General features: G+C 40.5%; 1 protein-coding gene across 2 annotated transcripts; it reads left to right on the forward strand.

Moving 5' to 3' along the window:
* The first annotated feature begins 3,721 nt into the window (after nucleotides 1-3,721).
* On the forward strand, nucleotides 3,722-21,087 carry LOC129858473 (cilia- and flagella-associated protein 36-like). 2 transcript variants are annotated; one of them, XM_055927735.1, is made up of 11 exons: nucleotides 3,722-4,062; nucleotides 6,044-6,108; nucleotides 6,483-6,584; nucleotides 11,465-11,579; nucleotides 11,908-11,995; nucleotides 17,918-18,074; nucleotides 18,804-18,915; nucleotides 19,046-19,206; nucleotides 19,411-19,554; nucleotides 19,865-19,972; nucleotides 20,145-21,087. In XM_055927735.1, the coding sequence occupies exons 1-11, from the start codon at nucleotides 3,960-3,962 to the stop codon at nucleotides 20,226-20,228; spliced, it is 1,239 nt and encodes a 412-aa protein (XP_055783710.1). In that variant the 5' UTR covers nucleotides 3,722-3,959; the 3' UTR covers nucleotides 20,229-21,087. The 2 variants fall into 2 exon arrangements, with proteins under 2 accessions (XP_055783710.1, XP_055783717.1); XM_055927742.1 differs by lacking the exon at nucleotides 19,865-19,972 and having other exon boundaries at nucleotides 3,725-4,062.
* The last annotated feature ends 298 nt before the right edge of the window (nucleotides 21,088-21,385 follow it).

The following is a 21,385-nucleotide window of genomic DNA, read 5'->3' on the forward strand; positions in this document are numbered from 1 at the left end:
TGAAGGAAGTTGTCAAGGAAGTGAGTTTGTGTTTATACAGGACCTCCCGCCCGCGCCTACCGTCAACCAATTGGGGACCCTCATCATTGGTACACATTTTTAGAGGCACGTGGCGATGTGGTATTGAGCTCAACTTGTCCTCTGTGTGCCTCCAGAGGCTTCGGAATTGCGTCTATACAGCCCCTCCGACCTCATTTTCGGATCAAGCATAAATTGGCCGTTTCGTCAAATACAGTACAGTATGAAGATAGGCAGAAACTGCTTCTCCAATAGAAATCCCCGATCACGCTTATAGTTGACGTCATGGCGACGTTGGCTAGCTAAACTCATGCGTGGAAACACGTAATTTGGTCTAACACGGAACCCAAACCGGTTGCGTGTGTGCGCCATCGTGCATAAATATATTTTGTCCCCCCACAACAAACGCGATCACGACACGCAGGTTAAAATATCAAAACAAACTCTGAACCAATTACATTAATTTGGGGACAGGTTGAAAAGCATTAAACATTCATGGCAATTTAGCTAGCTTGCACTTGCTAGCTAATTTGTACTATTTAGCTAGCTTGCTGTTGCTAGCTAGTTTGTCCTGTGATATAAACATTGAGTTGTTATTTTACCTGAAATGCACAAAATCCTCTACTCCGACAATTAATCCACACATAAAACGGTCAACCGAATCGTTTCTATGCTTTTTCTTCTCTTGACTTTATATTGCGATTGGCAACTATCATAAATTAAATGCATTACCACCACCGACCTCATTTGTCTTTATAGTTACCCAATGTGGGTATAACCAATGAGGAGATGGCACGTGGGTACCTGCTTCTATAAACCAATGAGGAGATGGGAGAGGCAGGACTTGCAGTGCGATCTGTGTCAGAAATAGAACTGACTTCTATTTTAGCCCTTGGTAACGGAGACGCTCGTTGGCGCGCGAGAGCGGTTTAGTCAGCCTTTAAAGGTAGTCTCGCACCGAATTAGACATCGCGTGCCTTTTACTCCCATAGGTCGGTGCACAATTGGCCCAGCGTCCTGGTTAGGGTTTGACTGGTGTAACCCGTCATTGTAAATAAGAATTTGTTCTTAACTGACTTGCCTAGTAAATAAAGGTAAAACATATCATTTTTAAAAATGGTCGTCAAATCAAAGGCACTCCTTAAATATAACGTTTTTTGGCTAATGAAAACGTGTCAGTATATCACTTTCACGAGGTTAGAGTAATAACATGTTCAATTACTTAAGACAATGGCTCAAATCTAGGTTGTGCCTTTAGATTTCGAGCAAATGAACAACTAAAAGGAATACTTTTTCAACTTCTCTCATTGACTTCCCAAACTCTAGCCTGGTCTGATTGGTCTGCTTCGCAAGCGTTCCCGGAAGTCTCGCTATGTTGTGCCTCTGGGTTTAGAAACGATGGTTTCATGATTGCTGCCACTTTTCTTACTAGGATTACTACACATGCGCACTAGCACTAAATGGGCAGCAGTATCAAAGACCGTACAGTATTTTTTTTTAATTGAATAAAATAAAAAAATAAAAAATACAGATCAACAATTTACATTCTTACATCATACAAAACAGAATGCAGGTATTATCGAGAAAATACTGAAACAAACAAAAATGTTTAAAAAATAAACAATTCTAGTGCAATTGTAATCACTCTGAAAAAATCTTATTGTAATGATTTAGGAAAATGTTATTCTTGTTATTGTTCACTAGGGTTAATGTTTTAATAAAATAGTTGAATTCAATCAAAACAAATGTGTAATTTTGGTATAGAATTTGGGAATTTTTGTTTGTGTATGAAGTATTTGGCAACAAGAATAAAAAAAATCACAATCATTTCAGTGGTCTTGTTATCATTGCAATAGTAACATATTATATCTTTCATGTCAAAAACATAGGTAGTGTTCATAATGGTAAATAAGTATTTTGCAAGGTTTTCCCAAAATTCTGACACAAATTTACATTCAAAGAACAAGAGACAGATTCTCACCTTCTTTTTCACAGAAAACACAGATATCATCAGTTGCTATAAATTTGGATATCATAGAATTACATGCATATATCTTATGCAAAATTTTGAAGTGCACTTCCTTAACTTTGTTTGGTATACAATATTTGTAAGGCTTTAACCATGCATTTTTCCAGACAATGTCAGGAATAAAAATGTTCCAGAAAAACTTTCCTCTCGGTGTGAGTTGGTTTTGTGAATGAAGAATTTGTCTTATATATTTATTACAGCAAGATTTCTCAAGTAAGCCCACGTCTTCCAATCTGAGTTCTGGATAAACTTTGTGATCATTGCCAAAAGCTAAGATGAGTTTTCATTAGTGTAGTTAGACCACTGGGAATGGCTTTGAACACAGAAATAAACTCTCTGAAAGGAATTGGAAACTCTTTCAATGTTATAAATTGTTCATATGTGAGAATATTACCCTTGTTTATTCCTCTCATTCCAGCTGGGATAGAGCAATGACTTATTCCTTACAGTTATGTCTGAATTATTCCACTAAAGAGCTTTATGTGGGGAAAAATTGTACAGGAAACATATTTTCCAGGCCATTAAAGCTTGTTGGTGAAACCTAGCCAATTTAGCATGTAATCTTTCAGGAATATAATTACATTTCAGTAAAAATTGAAGACCTCCCAAGTTTTTAAACACATTATTTGGAATGAAATACCATTTTGAATCAGCATTGATCAAACATCTTTTCAACCAGTTTATCTTGAAAGTGTTATTTATGTCAACAAAATCCAACACTTCTAGAGCGCCTTCAGCTCTTTTGTTAGAAAGGACTGACTCTTTTAGTTTGTGAGACTTATTTTTCCAGATGAAATCAAGAAAGGTCTTATTCATCTCTTTACAAGTAGCAGGATGTACACATAACGATAATGAGGGGTACACAAAACGAGGCAGTCCCTCTGCCTTGGACAGAAGTACTCTGCCAAGTATAGAAAGATCTTTTTGTAGCCAATTATTGAATATATTTTTGGTTTTCTTAATTTTAGGAGAGAAATTCAAATGTTGTCTGACTAAGTGGTTTTTTGACAGATGTATTCGTAAATATTTAACACAGTCCTTTACAGGAACATGTTATATTTCTTTATCATCAGATTCAAATAAACATAAGATTTCACATTTAGAAACATTCAGCTTTAATCCTGACGCAAAAACCGTACAGTATGAAGATAGGCTAGCTGGGCTCATGACGTCAGAGGAAGACAATAATGCCGCGTTCAAAACAACTGGGAACTCGTAAATCTCCGACTTTAGACTTCAGTATGTTCAAGACAGCTGGGAACTCGGGAAAAAACGAGTTCCATCTGGGAAAAATCGTTTTGAACAGTCATTATACCCTGAATTCCAAGTCGGGAACTAGGGCATCTTTCTAGAGCTCCGACTTTCTGACCACTGACGTCATGATTTACCTCGTTTTTCCCGAGTTCCCGGTTGTGTTGAAAGCACCATAAAATGTTAATATGATCGGCTGTGAGTGATGGGAGAAAGAAAAATATCCCAAAAACTATATGAACAGAAATTCACATTTTGGTCAAAAATAATCAGTGTCATGTATAAGACTTAAGTGTCAACAATAGAATAGAACAATATACACATTTTTCTTGTGAAAACCCCTTTCATTCTCTCTTCCAGCCTTGTCAATCCACACTCCCACTGCTCTCACTTGACGGACTGTTCTACTTGTAGAACGTAATCGGTCACCATAGGAACCGGGACCGATTAGGTGTCAACCCTTTCGAAATTCATGAGTACGCTTTTTCAGATTTTATGCAGCTACCAAAACATGCTACGGAGAGGGATAATAACAATGGACTAGCTTGCTAGCTAGATCTCAACAAATGTATGGATCCTTAGACTTCAGTTGTGCATTGTTGTACAATTTCAGGGCTAAACTTCCTCGCCTGAAGAATATTATAGGGTGTTATTAGCCAACATGGCTGAGGACAGCGAGTGGGTTGTGGAGAGCATTGCTGGATATTTGTCAAGTCCCGAATGGGTCATACCAGTTACGGACTTCATGGAAAACAAATGTACAGGTAAAGCCATTTATTTGATATATGTTTTTACCATAAGGGAAATTATTAAAGGGTTTATAGGACCAGGATTACACATGCTATAATCAATGCTTTGCACCCGAGTTAGCTAGCTAGCCAGCTAACTTAACGTTAGAAGGCATTTCTGAGTACTTTAGCTAGCCAACGTTAACTGTTGTTAGATTTTACTCTCTTAATCAGTCTGTAACACACAATTTAATTGGTACAGTATAACTAGCTAATTTAGCTATACAGCCCGATACATTTGTGTGCAAAATCGTGTAAATGTTCCTTACAAGCCAGAATGTTTAATCAAATTATATTTCAACTTATTCTACCGGTTGTCTGTGCAGTTTGTCCTTCAGTTTAAGAAAAAATATCCACTGGAAAGTATTGTTTACCCGACTTTTCAGAGCGCTGGTAACGTTAGGTACACGGTCGGGTTAGATTGGATATTCGGGTTTTCTCGTCAATAGTTATTGAACCAACCAAGCGTGCCATGGACAATGAAAATGGTATATTCGGAATCAGGGTGGAGAATATATATTTATTTTTATTTATTTATTGAAATCATGGAATGGCGTGCTTTGTTCAATAGTTTAATTAAAGTGTTGGAATAATGATTACACCAATATTTTATATACACACTAGATGGCTGACATGGGGTGCTGTTTGAAGCCACTGGGCCTCATCTTGGCACTCCCCTAACGTAAAAATATATATTTTGGAAGCTATATAAATGCATTTATTCATGTATACAGTTGTTTTGCCACGTATTTTATTACAGACACCATAATGCATACTTTTACATAATATTATGTAAGCTAAACATAAATACAAATCTATAAAAACATTATCCTTAAAATATATATTTTTTTAAAGTTCTAATGTTACTGTCCCCACTAACACAAAAAATACATGTCATTTTGTCCTTTAATTGAAATACTGTACAATTCCATTCGTTCGTATGGAGAACTGCTTCTTCTTGGGAGTGCCAATATGGCCGACCGGTGGCTTCAAAGCCTCTCCTTGGCCAATACATAGAATCAGCAATCCAGGGTTTATAAATATCATTGGATTATACCCCAGTTCAGGTGTGTATTCATTACTGAAACCGTTTACCATTTTAAGAACCAAACAGAAGCAAATAGACCATAACATTTGTTTCTATTGGACAAATTCAGATAGGTCCCGCCCTGTTTTGTTTAATTTGCATCCATTTAAGAACTGTTTTGGCACAGAATGAATACACCCCAGTTGTTTACATTGTTTGGAATGCATCAGTGCTTCACATGTTTGAGTGACATCAATCCAATTATTGGAAATTATGAATTAGTACTTTGATGCAAAGAAGCTAGCTAGCTAATCTGTCTGGCTCACGCTAGTTAGCTACCATTCCTTTAAGCCACTCGTGTGTGGAACTGTCACACTGTAGCAACAACGGTGCTTAACCAAAATAACAATCACCTCAGTTGCCAAACCTCCCAGTTTCAGGGGCCAGTTTTTAAAAAATGATCAGGATTTTGCGTATTGGATAGGATAAAATGCATAGGAATAGAATGTGAGTCCCAATTTAAGACAATTATTTGTCCGTTCTATGAATTGCATTTCTATACATTTAATTATATATAAATATGTGTGTGTGTATATGTATGTATGGTATATATATATATATATGTATGTGTGTGTGTGTGTGTGTGTGTGTGTGTGTGTGTGTGTGTGTGTGTGTGTGTGTGTGTAGATATATTATATATAGATGTTATAGAAGACAGCAGCTGGCTACTATAGCCTAACTTTTGTAATCCGATGTTAGATGGGCACACATGAAAATGGAACTTGATGTTTGTTGCTATTGTTTATGACGATGGATTAAAAAACACAGCTGCAAATCAGGAATACATAATGTAGGTAGTGTCCCCCTAGTTGTTTAATTGAGATTATGCCTGCAAGTTTTCATAGTTCACCAATTTGGATTTTATTTCAGTTTTTGATGACGAAGATGAGAATAAATTGACTTACACAGATATCCATCAGCAGTACAAGCATTTGGTGAGTAGCTAGTCTTTAGAATGGCTTGCAACATTACTACCGTGCTTCTACACCTGCATTCTAGCTGTTTGGGGTTTTAGGCTGGGTTTCTGTACAGCACTTCGAGATATTATCTGATGTACGAAGGGCTATATAAAATAAAATTGATTGATTGATACTATGCATTGGGTTATTGTGCAAGTTTTCTTATTTTGATTATTTAACATTACACATGCATCTTAAATACAAATACTTTGGATCTACAATTCCAAGTAGACCTAAATCAAAATGTGAAATGGATGAGTTAGCCTAGTCATGAAAAGTTTTTCAGTGTCTTAACATCACATGTTTTGTCTTTGGAAAACAGTGATGCAAGTAGCCACATTTATTTTCAGGTGGAGAAGTTGTTAGAAACCTACATGCAAGAGGTTGGCATCAATGAGCAGCAGTTTTTGGAGGCATGCTCCTCTCCTTTCGCCAAGTCCAAAACCTTACAGGTAAGCGCGATAATCATCTTTTTCATACGCTGCCACAAATACGCAAGATACGTAGATTTAGATGGATGAGTGTGCAGTTTTACAATGCAAATGGTTTCAGATAACAGAACCTCTACAAACAATTGCACAGTAGGAGAGTTGTCTTTTTAATGTAAGGCATATTTTTAGATACAGGATTAATGCCACTCTGCTCTGCCACTTGCTCCATCTTGCCTCTTGTGATGACCAATATCTAGGGGATTTGTATTATGATGATGACATCCAATGGTTGCTGGAGATTTGCCAGCTCTTGGTCTCTTACTTTGGACTCTGGCCTTACTGAACAGGCTATATTCTGTATCCGGGCAGAATTCAATAGCCTCCATCTCAGGATAATTCATTTAATGCACCATTAATGCCATATAGGCTGTCATGTATTTGTTATGGTTCAGTGAAGAACATCCCATGGCCCCTAAATGATTCCTGTATGTGAGGGAATTCATTAGTGATGACTTATTAATGTAATGTTACACCTGACGTCTCAGACCTAACACCTCTAACAGTAGAGATTAGCTCTTTGACATCCCAAAGACCTTGTTGCTTGCTGATGAAGCCAAGTGTCAATTTTCAGGTCTGCTCATAGGGATTACCTAAACTGGAAGCTAATCAAGTCATTTGGGATGATTATTGCACAGTGGAGGAAGGAGTAGTGGACAGTGCTAGTGTCCCTAAAAACGCCACTGAGGTAGCCTAATATGGGATATTACTTTTTTTAGGACTCCCTATTATATTGTTACCATTTAAACATGTAACTTTGGGCCATATCCAATCAAACTCAATTACCAGGTTTCTGAGATAAATTCAAACCGTGATTCTTCTTGCACTAGAAGTCAGCCTAGGTTATGCACATTTTGGGGTGTGTAGGTAAACAAACTATGTTTACAGTGTTTCTTTTTGTGCCAGAATAATCACTTATCCTGTAGACCCAGGGGCGCATCTTTGGTTTAAGAACTGGGGGACATAATATTATTACTTTTATTTTTGCAAGTCCCGCCTCTCCCATCTCCTCATTGGTTTTTAGGAGCATATACCCACATGGGTGATTTTAAAGATGAACTGAAGTCCACACTCCAGTCCAGTTGGTAGTGGTAATGCACATTGGTTGCCAACTGCCATATAAAGTCCAAAAAAGAAGCCTGAAGGAAGAGAGATGACTATAAACAAACTTGGTTTACCCTTTTATCTGTGGATTAATTGTTGTAGTAGAGGACCATGTGCATTTCAGATAAAATAACAACCCAATGTTTATATCTCAGGACAAATTAGCTAGCAAAAGCAAACTAGCTAAATTGCCATAAATGTTTAATGCTTTTCGACTTGTCCCCAAATTAATATAGTTGGTTCAGAGTAGGGATGCATGATATATCGGCGAACATATCGGAATCGGACGATATTAGCTAAAAATGCCAACATTGGTATCGGCCCGATGTCTAGTTTAATGCTGATGTGCAAAATCGATGTCAAAGCAGACGTGCATACCTATAACGCTGGTACATGACGTAATGACGCCACGTTAAATTTTGCGCTACACGTGCAACACAGCATTCCTAACCTAGCCCACAATGTCTGCTGTGTGGATCGAGCAGTCATTTGAAAGAGTAAGAACATTTCAGCGAGACAACTCAAAGGCTAAATCAATTAATGCCAAGATAATGGGATTCATTGCCCTTGACAATCAACCGTTCTCTTTTGTGGTTGATGTTGGCTTTCGCGACTGGTTGAGCACCGGTACACACTACCAAGTGCGCTATTTTTTAGATGTTACACGGTAATAGCATCACTGCTATTAGCTTCACGACATACTATGGAACGTCGTTTGGGTTATTGCGTGTCAAAAAAGATACACGTCAAATAACACTATTTGACAATAACACTATTTGGCGCGTTAAATAAGCTTTTAATTTAACATATCAAATAACACAGGTCTATTATAGAATGTTGTGTGTTCTGAATTTGCACGTGCAAGCCAAGCACCACCACTACTATCAGTAGCACTGTCAAAGCTGCACAAAAAAGTCTACAAACATGCAAACACCGGCCACGAGCGATGTGTTTACAGAAGCGCGTTGGTAATAAAGCATTATTTGTTTGACCTCAACTTCTAGGGTAGCTAGCACCAATACAACCAGCCTGAAAACCATGACCAGTAGAAACTGCAGTCATTTTCATTATTCTTAGCAATGATTTAGGAATCCTTGTGAGTAACTATTAGCTATTGTTGTTCGCTTATTGAAATTGAACTTCAGTTCATGAAAATAAATAGCTAGCCAGCTACTTAACCCTGTTGCCAAAAGCTAACGTTATAAGCAGCCAGCTAGCTTCATCTGGCTAGTGAGGCTCGACTGGACCGGGTTATGTGTTGTGAAGCTAGCCACAATAAGGATTAGGCACATTAGTGGAATTTGCGGTTTGCCTTCAAAATAAAAGTACCTTTTTGAAAAGTTACAATTGGTGGAATCATGCCATATTTAGACTAGATCATGTTAAATAAGGTTTGAATATGAAGCAATGAAATGGGGTATCAGTCAACTTGGTGACACCCACAGAACACAACTGTGAAGAGTTTACACAAATATTAGCATTGTAGCTCTTATCGTGGGACGGTGACTGTGTGAAATCACCTCCTCAGTCAGCCTATTGTGTGTATTGACATTCATATTGCACTGTACAGCTTTACCTAAGGATTGGGGATCAATGAAATGGGGTATCAGTCTACTCAATACCCAAGTAATTTTTCCCCCAACATCTTCCTCAGAGTTATCAGACTCCAAAACATCCACACAGTATTGTTTTTCCTTGGGAATAGTGTTCAAAACACATAGGTTGACAATAAATGGGGCTCAATTCACAGTTGTTTCAGAGTCCCGCAATAAGAGCTACAACGCTAATGTTCTCTGGGTGTCACTGAGTAGACTGATACCCCATGTCATTGATCCACAATCCACAGGTAAGGCTGTACAGTGAATTTTGTATGACCACAATGCAATTCTAAAGTATAATACATCCAGTGTGATTTTAATAATTTGTCAAATTAACAAATGATTGTCTTTTGTTGATTTCAAATAACAACATTCCAACCTCGTTTAGCATGATCTATTCAATTATGGCATAATTCTACTATTTGTATTCATTAGCATCACTGTCAATGACATACTTTTATTTAGAAGGCTAACCGCAAAGTCCACTATTGTGGCTAATCCTTATTGTGGATAGCTTTACGTAGATGGGTCCAACCATCATTAATCAAATAAGAACAGTCTTATAAATTAGGGTTATTTTAGATGATGACACCTAGCTATATAGTTAGCTAGCTAACTATAGCTACTGAAACATATTATGTCGTTTTGCTATGTTTTTGGGGAAGAACATTGTTTGCATCCATGAACTAGCTAGCTTTCTTTTATGACCAGCACTGTAATGTGTAATAACTACGTAAAAAATGAATGAATGTGTTAAATTATTATGTGACGCGCAGTCATATTCAGGTCCTGATTGGTCAACAAACATATTTGACACGTCAAATAGTGTTATTTGACGTGTATCCTTTTTGACACGCAAAGACCCAAACAACGTTCCATAGAAATACTGGTTGAGAATGAAATGACTGAACAACAAAACAGCACATCAAGTAAGTGAAAGAAATAGGTTTTGATTATGTTTTACTGGTAATGGGGACATACGTAAATGCCAACAACATAACATTTTCGACAGTGTGGTGTGTAACCTTTATTTAACTAGGTAAGTCAGTTCCTTTACAATGACGGCCTACCCCGGCTAAACCCGGACGACGATGGGCCAATTGTGAGCCGCCCTGTGGGACTCCCAATCACGGCCAGATGTGATACAGCCTGGATTCGAACCAGGGACTATAGTGACGGCTCTTGCACTGAGATGCAGTGGCTTAGAACACTGCGTCCGTGTGTGTGTGTGTGTGTTAACTATTTAACTGTACTAGAATGCTTAAATGGCCGCAAAAAATGTAAATATCGGTATAGTTTTATTTTTATTTTTTTGCAAGGGAAATATCAGATATCGGTATCCGCCAAAAATGTAATATCGGTGCATCACTAGTTCGTTTTGATATTTCAACCTGCATGTCCTGATCGCGTCTGGTGTGGGTGGACAAAATCAACATGCACGCGGACACACGCACACGAGCGGTCTGGTCAGTATGTAATGCTCTCCTGCAAAACATTCAAGTTAATTTACAGCCTAGTTGAAATGCTTCCTCCTCGTCGAGGACTGAGGAACATGTCCCTTCATGTTCAATTCCATGGCCAAAGAATGTATGGACCTGCATGACAATACACAATAGGAAATAGTTCTTGTACATAATGATAATGTATTCTGTTTCTCCATCTGGTGATGTTGGGTTGTGAGCCTGAGACGGTTAGCTTCTGGAATTCAGGTAGACCTGATCTATGACAGGATTAGTGGGCCAGGCCTGAATTGGGTTAGTGAGATATAGGAACAGCTCAAGGGAGCTATTCCTGATGGAGAGTGTTACTTAGTCCCAGATCCAGCGGTGCCTTCTGGGACTTACCTGGGCCAGAAAAAGACATCAGGTGTGTGATAGAGAGAGAGCGCTAGTTTCAACCCTAACCATGCTGTTGGCCCACTGTAACAATGACAGTGCCAACTGCCAAGAGTGCACACCCAGAGGCAGTAGAAAGTACAAACATGATCTAGTCAAAATAGTTAGATAATGTTGAAAATGATTAGTGCTTGTTATTAACTTGTTACTACCGTAACCCCTTTTTGACTGTTTGTTCAAGTCCATCCTAATTACTGTTAGATAGGCCTAACTGTTTTCTGCTACTGTCCTGTTTTCCTTGATACAGGCTGTATTCCATCCCGTCCTGGCCACAGATGACTTCCAGATGTTCAGGGCTCTCATGGTACAGAAGAATATGGAGCTGCAGCTCCAGGCGCTGCGTGTCATTAAAGAGAGAAATGGTAGGCTTATTGGCCTTGTCAGAGTTGTCACACAACTCCCAATTAGGGTTTCAGAATCCTATAACTTTGCAGAAATGTCCAGATTTTCCAGAAGTCTTGTTTGGAGGATTCTGGATTTCCTGATTATTCTCTGAATCTTTCAAGTGGGATTTCTGTAGAAAATATGGGAAAGTGACTTGATATTTTTGCAGCCCTAGTCCTAATGCTTGCTTACCATACCTGCTTACATTCTACATTCACACACACTATGGTACTGATGAACCAACACCGTCTAAAACGACACCAATTAAACCGTTTGTTCTAATGTTCACCCTTCCTGTGTGCGTAGGCGCTCTGCCTGAGTGTCTCACAGATGGAGCAGATGTCATGAGTGAGCTGGAGCAGCAGGAGCTGAAGATTCTTCAGGAGGTGCTCAAGTAAGAGACATAGAACTGAGGCCTTTCCACCCAATCTCATACATGCACTGTGACTCTGCAATTTATTGATGTAATTTTATAAGAAAAGTGTTTTCATCAGGATCTCATCAATGATGTAGGCCTTTGTGTAGTTTCCTTTACTCATTGGAGCATACATAGGGCCCATAGTTTTTCCTGAGCACATCCTTAGACCTTGAAAAAGCTCCAATGATGGTCTATAACCAGGGTCTGGAGGCTTTCCTGGTCAGGACATTTGGTCATGAACAACTCCTGGCATTATGCTATGCTAAAGCATTATGCTATGTATGCTAATGCACTTGACTACAAAAGTATCCATTTTGGTGTTTGTGTTCTGTACAGTCTGCTGGTGTTTGCTCTGGTTGCAAATCCAATGTCATCTTTGGGGATCAATGTATTTATACACTGGTCAAAAAAATAAAGGGAACACTTAAACAACACAATGTAACTCCAAGTCAATCACACTTCTGTGAAATCAAACTGTCCACTGAGGAAGCAACACTGATTGACAATAAATTTCACATGCTGTTGTGCAAATGGAATAGACAAAAGGTGGAAATTATAGGCAATTAGCAAGACACCCCCAATAAAGGAGTGGTTCTGCAGGTGGTGACCACAGACCACTTCTCAGTTCCTATGCTTCCTGGCTGATGTTTTGGTCACTTTTGAATGCTGGCGGTGCTCTCACTCTAGTGGTAGCATGAGACGGAGTCTACAACCCACACAAGTGGCTCAGGTAGTGCAGTTCATCCAGGATGGCACATCAATGCGAGCTGTGGCAAGTAGGTTTGCTGTGTCTGTCAGCGTAGGGTCCAGAGCATGGAGGCGCTACCAGGAGACAGGCCAGTACATCAGGAGACGTGGAGGAGGCCGTAGTAGGGCAACAACCCAGCAGCAGGACCGCTACCTCCACCTTTGTGCAAGGAGGAGCAGGTGGAGCACTGCCAGAGCCCTGCAAAATTACCTCCAGCAGGCCACAAATGTGCATGTGTCTGCTCAAACGGTCAGAAACAGATTCCATGTGGGTGGTATGAGGGCCCGACGTCCACAGGTGGGGGTTGTGCTTACAGCCCAACACCGTGCAGGACGTTTGGCATTTGCCAGAGAACACCAAGATTGGCAAATTCGCCACTGGCGCCCTGTGCTCTTCACAGATGAAAGCAGGTTCACACTGAGCACATGAGCACATGTGACAGACGTGACAGAGTCTGGAGACGCCGTGGAGAACGTTCTGCTGCCTGCAACATCCTCCAGCATGACCGGTTTGGCGGTGGGTCAGTCATGGTGTGGGGTGGCATTTCTTTGTGGGGCCGCACAGCCCTCCATGTGCTCGCCAGAGGTAGCCTGACTGCCATTAGGTACCGAGATGAGATCCTCAGACACCTTGTGAGACCATATGCTTGTGCAGTTTGCCCTGGGTTCCTCTAATGCAAGATAATGCTAGACCTCATGTGGCTGGAGTGTGTCAGCAGTTCCTTCAAGAGAAAGGCATTGATGCTATGGACTGGCCCGCTCGTTCCCCAGACCTGAATCCAATTGAGCACATCTGGGACATCATGTCTCGCTCCATCCACCAACGCCACGTTGCACCACAGACTGTCCAGGAGTTGGCGGATGCTTTAGTCCAGGTCTGGGAGGAGATCCCTCAGGAGACCAGCCGCCGCCTCATCAGGAGCATGCCCAGGCGTTGTAGGGAGGTCATACAGGCACGTGGAGGCCACACACACTACTGAGCCTCATTTTGACTTGTTTTAAGGACATTACATCAAAGTTGGATCAGCCTGTAGTGTGGTTTTCCACTTTAATTTTGAGTGTGACTCCAAATCCAGACCTCCATGGGTTGATAAATTTGATTTACATTGATCATTTTTGTGTGATTTTGTTGTCAGCACATTCAACTATGTAAAGAAAAAAGTATTTAATAAGAATATTTCATTCATTCAGATCTAGGATGTGTTATTTTAGTGTTCCCTTTATTTTTTTGAGCAGTGTATTTTACCAGATCTGATGTGTTATTCTCCTACATTAATTTCACATTTCCACAAACTAGAAAAGTATTTCCTTTCAAATGGTATCAAGAATATGCATATCCTTGCTTCAGGTCCTGAGCTACAGGCAATTAATTGGGTATGTCATTTCAGGCAAAATATTTAAAAAAGGCCCAGCCTTCGGAACTTCGGTTTTCCTAGAAATGGCTACTATATTGTTGGATTTGGATACTACTTTAAAGGAAATTACTGCTGCATTAATAAAGATGTGATGCATACATGGTGATGATTTAATTTCTGTGCTCTTTGTAACTGCCCTGGTATTTTCACTGATAACTTAAACCAGGTTGCAGGCACTAGGTACAGTTTGAAGCTGTTTCTTGAGTGGGCAGCTTGATGAAAGCCAGTCATTATCGAAATCACCCAGAAAAGATACCTCTGTTGATATCACATACATTATCAAGCATTTCCACACATTATCCAGGTACTGACTGTTAGCACTTGGTGGTCTATACCAGCTTCCCACAAGAATGGGTTTTAGGTGAGGCAGATGAACCTGTAGCCATATTACTTCAACAGTATTTAACATGAGATCCTCTCTAAGCTTTACAGGAATGTGGTTCTTAATATAGACCGCAACACTGCAGCCATTGGCAATTCTGTAGATGTTATAACCATGTATTGCTACCACTATCATAAAAGGTATTATCTAAGTTAGTTTCAGAGATAGAAATAGAATATGAATGTCATCTGTTACTAGCAAGTTATTGACTTCATGAACCTTGTTTCTTAGGCTACATGCATGTTAAAGTGGGCTATTTTTAGCACTTTCTGGACTGCTTGATTGTTTTCTTCACTGGAAAGCTTAGCAGAATTAGACATACTCGTGCTATGTATGTTAGTGCAGGTTGAGCTGCACACAGTGGACTTCCTACTAGGGCACACCACCTCAGTTCTAACAGTATAACTCTGATCCATAGGCACATGATTACTGCATATAGCTGTGGGATCAGCAGAGGCATTCAAGGCAGTTAGAGGGACATATATTGGGTTACTTACAGTACATTGTGTCTTCCAATGACCCTGGGATAATGTAAATTTGCTGAAGCATTATGACAATGGTAGGGATTAAGTGAGCTGAGGTCATTGATAAGTAATCGTGTCTATGCAACCTTATAATGCTGTGAAAGGATCCAGGAACCAAAATGATTTGGGTGGATCCCATCCTCCTTATAAAATGAGCATTGTTTCCAGAAGGTATCAAAATTATCAATACATGTTAAACCCGCAGAGCAGCAATAGTCTCAGAGCCAGTTATGGAGGGCTAAAAGTCTGCTGAAATGTTCAATGCCATGATTTAGGAAGGGCAGAGGGCCAGATATTATGGCGCGTTTGTTGGTGTCAAGCAGTGACACAATCAGTTTATTTAAATTCCATCTTCAGCTGTTCTGAGCTGCCCTTCATAATGTCATTGAATCCCACATGAACCATGAAACTCAATTTCCTGATGTTTAAAATGTTTGGGGGCAGCTTATTGATGTCCTGTACTCGTGCTCCTGGATAGCACAACGTTTTTACTCCAGGGACTGAGACATTTCTCACCATTGAACTGCCCTATACAACGGCCTGAGAAGGGAATGGAGAAATCCGCCCATTCCTACCCCTAACACAATTAGTTGAACCTTTTCACGGATCCACAAGAAGCAGGATAGCGTACGTCCGCTGCTCCCGGCGACAGGTCCAGACCTCCCACAGCAGGCAGTGCCCCGTCAGATCCAGAGAGAAGGAAAGGACCCAAACTCAACGACGAAGCCGTTCCTGGAATCAGCATAGTTCGAGTATGGTGGAATTTACTAGATTATGTTATAATGCTGTTATTGCATCAAATGGTTGTTAGAACGCTCATCTGTGTGTGTTCTACTGAGGATGGGCCTCTAGAAGATTTACAATGTCTTTGGGTGATACCTGCATTCTAGAGCATGAGTTAATGTTTCTGTTCTATAAGGTACCAGGGAGAGATGACTCCAGGGACAGACCCTGGTCTCTACACAATGAGATATTGCCTGCTGTGAATTCTAAGTATTTTTCATACAAATCTTAACCTTGTGACCCATTCCATACATCTGTTGTTTGTCATGTAGACTGAAGGGGGATGGACTTTGCTATAAAATGCTGTGGCTCAAACCAGCTCGTTGAGTTCTCAGTGATACCTCCAGGGGTGATTACCGACCAGCTCCATTACCTCAGTAATTAAATAAAAGTTTTTGATTGTTTTGAAGAAATCTAAAAGTCTCCTTTTAGATTACAATAATTCCAACACGAGTCAACACCAGCAATCCCAGCAATGAAGGCGCAGGTAGATCAGGCACCAGTGCAGCAAAGCTATTCCTTATGTCAATCTGCTCCGACCCTCTCGCAGTCATTCCTATCCACTTAGCAACATGCCGCTGCCTTCGGTTTCCGCCACTTGTGACATGGGACCAGCGCTGATTGGAACAGTCTTCTTGCTGTTCTCGTCTACTTCATTACAAGATGGAGGAGGAGAAGCAGATGGAGACGACTTCTTTGGCAGGCTAGTTCCAGGTAGGACAGGCCATTCGAATAGGGACAGATGACAAGGGACAGATGACAAGGCGGGGAAACATTCATCAGGCCCGAGCGGCGTTTCCCCCATAAATTCGTGCAGAATTGAGATTTGCTTGCTAAGCATAGCCACCCCATTCCTGTAATCCTCCGCTAGCAAACAATTGCCACATTGGAACTCCGGATTGTCAATATTGTCCCAGACAAGAGCGTAATAAGAGCTGGAATATCTCACAGAGCTGGAAACGCTCGTTAGCTATTCCAGGCGAAGCGGGCTCCATTGCAACTTAGCTAGGTAGTTGGTAGCAGGTGTTGACACAAACACTTATAAAACTTCGGAAACAACAGTTTGAGGCGGAGGAGGTATCAGCTTGTGAGCGGAAATGACATTTGATGTATAGCCAGGAACAACACAAATACTGGTCTCACTATTTTAGTAGTTCTTGAAAACCCATGTGTCTGTGTCGTCATGTTTCGTAGTAGATAGCAGTGTAGTAAATCAGTGAGTGCCAAATCATCCGAGATTATATCTTCCTTGTTCTATAAGCCGCTCTATCTCTAATGGGATTTCTGCATTTGAAGCTAAGCGAAGTGCAGCACTAAAGGTTGTGTGTCCATAGGGAACTAAGCTCCTTAGTGTTACACTGAAATTGAAGGGTTTACACTCCATGGCAATGGAGAGAATTGTTTTTATCATTTTATTTTAGGGTTGGCCCCACCCACCATTCTTTGGTCCTGATTGTCTACTTGAAGTCTCAGAGAGACATGTTATAGATCTATGTGATGCGTCTTCATGCTTTGACTGTAAGTGGTCTAATCGGGGCATTAGATTCCTAGTTTACCCAGAGCTTTGAGATGTGCTTCACAAGAGCTAGGCCTATTTTATAGCACATTCTGCGTAGAGACCATATCTCATATTAAGTTATGTTCTCGGCTATGCTCATCGAAAATGTTGCAACATTTTTGTTCTCTTCAAATCCTGTGTGATGGAAAGTTTCATCCTTGTTGAATTAAGCTGCTAATCAATTCAATTAAGAGATCATGATGGTGAGTGGCAGCAAGGTGATCACTAAGGACAGGAGCTTGGACTCATGCCAGCTTTGGGCCTTATAGTGTCTTTATAACACTCATACTTCAGTACTTTGTGGGTTAATGTACTGTATGTTATTTAAGACTGGCAGTAGGCCAACCTTTATTCAACTACAAGTAACACATTCACATTCTTTGTAGTAAAGTAACCTCTCTTATCATAGGTGTTATGCGAATATCTAGGCCCAGAATAGGGGATTAATCTACTGATATTAAACATATCTCCCTCTATATGTTTGCACAGGATGTCAAAGGATGAGTATGACCAAGAGATGGCTCTGAGACTGCAGTCAGAGGAGGAGATTGGCTCCACATCCAGAAGCTGCTCTGATAGGCCACTTCTAGAAGCAGCCAGCATCCAGACGACCGCCTCCACTCAACAGACAAACACCACCAACAAGGTGAGTTATGAATCTAATACTGACCCATTGGAGTGATGTAATACAAAAATAATAAACACCAATGACTTTTTGTCTGCCTTTCTTCAGAGTGTGATAAATGTGTCCTATTTCATGTATTTGGAGCTATAGTATTCTTCTGAGCTATGTAATTTAGCATCAACACAAAGGGGTAGTGATGAGTACTGCAGCCAGCTGCTTACAGCCCCTGCATAGGCTACATATCATGTTATTAGATGTTCTTCAATCAGTCACATCAATCTACTAATGCAGAGCCGTACATGATCTGGCAGATATCCAGCCCTATTCAAGGACATGGACTCTCTTTACTACAATGGCTGTTTTTTCAATCATCTCAGAAAGAGGCTTGTGTCCCTATAAACTAAAGCATTGACTTGTAACACTGTTTTTGCTGCATTATCGTTACAGTGTGGTGTTTTAGCCTGTATATTAACCTAATGTGGGACATGTGACAACTCTTGTATGTTGCACATGCGAAGGTGGGGAACAGTGGGGGCCAACAGCCCTGTCGCACTGGTGAATGGCAATGCAAACCCCCCCCCCCCCCAGTTATGCAATAGCAGATTGTGTGCACTGAACTGTTAGACCTGTAGTCTATCATGGTCGTCCATAAATGTTAGCTGTACAACCTGAACTTTATGAAGCTCAGTATGGCATTAGAATTGGAACAGCTAGATGCAATGACATGGCTGCCCTATGCCCTCCCTGTAGGTGAACAGTACATCTCAGAGGAAAGAGGAGCTGAAGCCTGCTGTAGCTGGAGGTGGTGGGCAGATTAGTCCAGCCAAGACCAGCACATCTGCCCTTTCTAAGTTGCCATCGGGTAATAGTACTGACTCTGTATACACTACTCTGTTCCCCTTTCCTGTAGTATAGACATAGCACATGAATGCTAAAAGGTTGAATATACTTCAGAGGGTGTATGAGTAATAGATGGTTATGTGTTGATGCAGAGCGGCACAGTTCAGAGCCAAGGATCCTGCCTGCAGTGAGGGTTCCAGTGAAGGGCATTGAGCCTCCGGCTGGCTCCAGGGAGAAGGGGAGCAGCAGCCAGGCAGCAGAGGGCTGGATAGAGGAGGCACGTAAGGAGGCTGGCATCTCCAAGCCATTCACAGTGAGTCTCTCCTACTGCATATACCATACATGCCATGTGTGTCATGCACTGACTATAAATCACTCTGAATGAAAGCCTCCGAACTTGATTGTGGGAGAAAAAAAACTCGGGCAACAGTACATAGAAAGGAAACCTTGAAATGCTACATTACCAGTTTTGTTGGAGACTGAGAACTGATGGGAGTGTGTTTCTCTGTGTGTTCAGGAGTTGTCAGCAGAGCAGCAGGAGCAACTACAGCAAAGGGCACTGTACCTGAGGCAGCAGAGGGACAAGCTTCAGGCCATGAAAAAAGAGCAGAGACCCAAACCAGCCACGCCAGAAACCCCAGCACCCACTCCCAGCACACCGGTAACATCACACCTTCTATTATGTCTCTTCCTGTAAACATATGGGTAGTACTCCTCCATAAGACACACGTAACAGCTGTAATTTGTGGTAGATAATAATGCACACCTCGGCTGATGACTGCATTGCACCTGGGGTCAACTCTGGTCTTCCTGTCTCATTGTTTTTAGTAGTGAGTTTCAATCCTTTCTCTTGATTTCCCCTGATATTTAGTCTCAGTTTTGTCCGCTTTCACATTCTTCCCTTTTTGAAGTTTGGATTTTCTCCTGCTCTTTATTCCCGTCATTTTCTTTTGCTGCATTGCCAATCAAAGGACGATGGTCCCAAAATGAACGGGGGTGGTGCTAGTATAAAGGAAGAGAGGGTCAATACACCCCAGCCTGTGAGCTCTCCTGTGGGGGGACAGGAGAAGCAGCCCAAGGTGATCTGTTTGTGATGACGTTTTGATTTCACTTTGTAGTGCTGCTTCCGTATGTGCTTCTATTCTTACTGTAGCTACAGCCGTGTGCCTGTCAATATGGCTGATATGTGCGACTTGACTAGATTTAGTGGGCCTACCGTTCAAAATTTGACTCACTTTGTTCTCTTCATAGGAGATCTCTGTCGAAGAAAAAAAGAAGTTGCAGAAAAGAAAACATCTGGCAGAAAAACTGAAAGAGGAAGTCATCAAAAAGTAAAACTGCAATATATCTCCCCCAGAGTGTAACTGTAGTCAAACTGGACCATCAATTCCTTGGGAGTGAGATGGACTGTGCTTGTGAAGGGGCAACAGGAAATGTGCATTTGTAATGGAATGTACTATTTCAATGGTTTTGATAGTCTTAAAGGGAATGACACATTGGTTTCCTTACCCTATAAGCAGTCTATGGGCAAGGTGACAACAATACATGCTTTGGTTTAGTTTCCCTGGCACTGATTTGGAAATGATGCACAAACTATTCTAATATTGGTCCTATGACTTGAATATGATTTGTTCTACACATGCTTAAATGTTAGCATGTGGTAACAGTGCCAGGGAAACTAAACCAATGTATGAATTACTGTCATACCTTGTCTATAGACTGCTTACAGGGTAAGGAAAAATGTAATTTTGTAATTTGGGTGAACTATCCCTTTGTATAATATGTGGTTTAATACATTTTTTTTAAATGTAAATCCTGCCAGAGATCTTGTGTAATAAACCTACTGGTCTGTGACAGGTGGTTAGCATGAAACGATGTAATTAACTATCCATGCTTGTAGATAAGATGCTCTGAGGTATACATCCTGTTAAGTGTGAATAGGCATTAGGAAATGATCAGCACACAAATATACAAACTTTACTGTATATGAAAAATGTAAGGGTTGTAGCATTAACACAATTCAGAAAAATAAGCAGGTTGTTCACATTTGTATTGCAGGTTCAATTCAATGTATATAAACCCTGGATTGCTGATGCTATGTATTGGCCATTGAGAACTTTGAAGCATCTGGTCGGCCGTATTGGCACTCCTCCATAGAATTTTGGTATTTCAATTAAATGTTAAATACATGTAATTTTGTCCTCTCTTTTTAAGTTGGGACAGTATCTCAATTATACATTAAGGAAAATATGTATGTTTAGCTCACAATATAATTTAAAAAGTATTCATTAAAAGTGTCTAAGAATAAATATGCCAAACATGAATGTAGACAAATGCATTCTAAATATTTTTTACACTGACCGAGTGCCAAGATTTAGGAACTGTGGCTTCCAACACAGCACCCCCTAACAGCCATCTAGTGTAAATATAAATCATTGGTTAAATTCAACTCCTCCAGATTAAAATAAAGCTAGATTCACACAATGCCAGGG

Source organism: Salvelinus fontinalis, chromosome 1 (genome assembly GCF_029448725.1).
Source record: "Salvelinus fontinalis isolate EN_2023a chromosome 1, ASM2944872v1, whole genome shotgun sequence".
Taxonomy (NCBI): Eukaryota; Metazoa; Chordata; class Actinopteri; order Salmoniformes; family Salmonidae; genus Salvelinus; species Salvelinus fontinalis.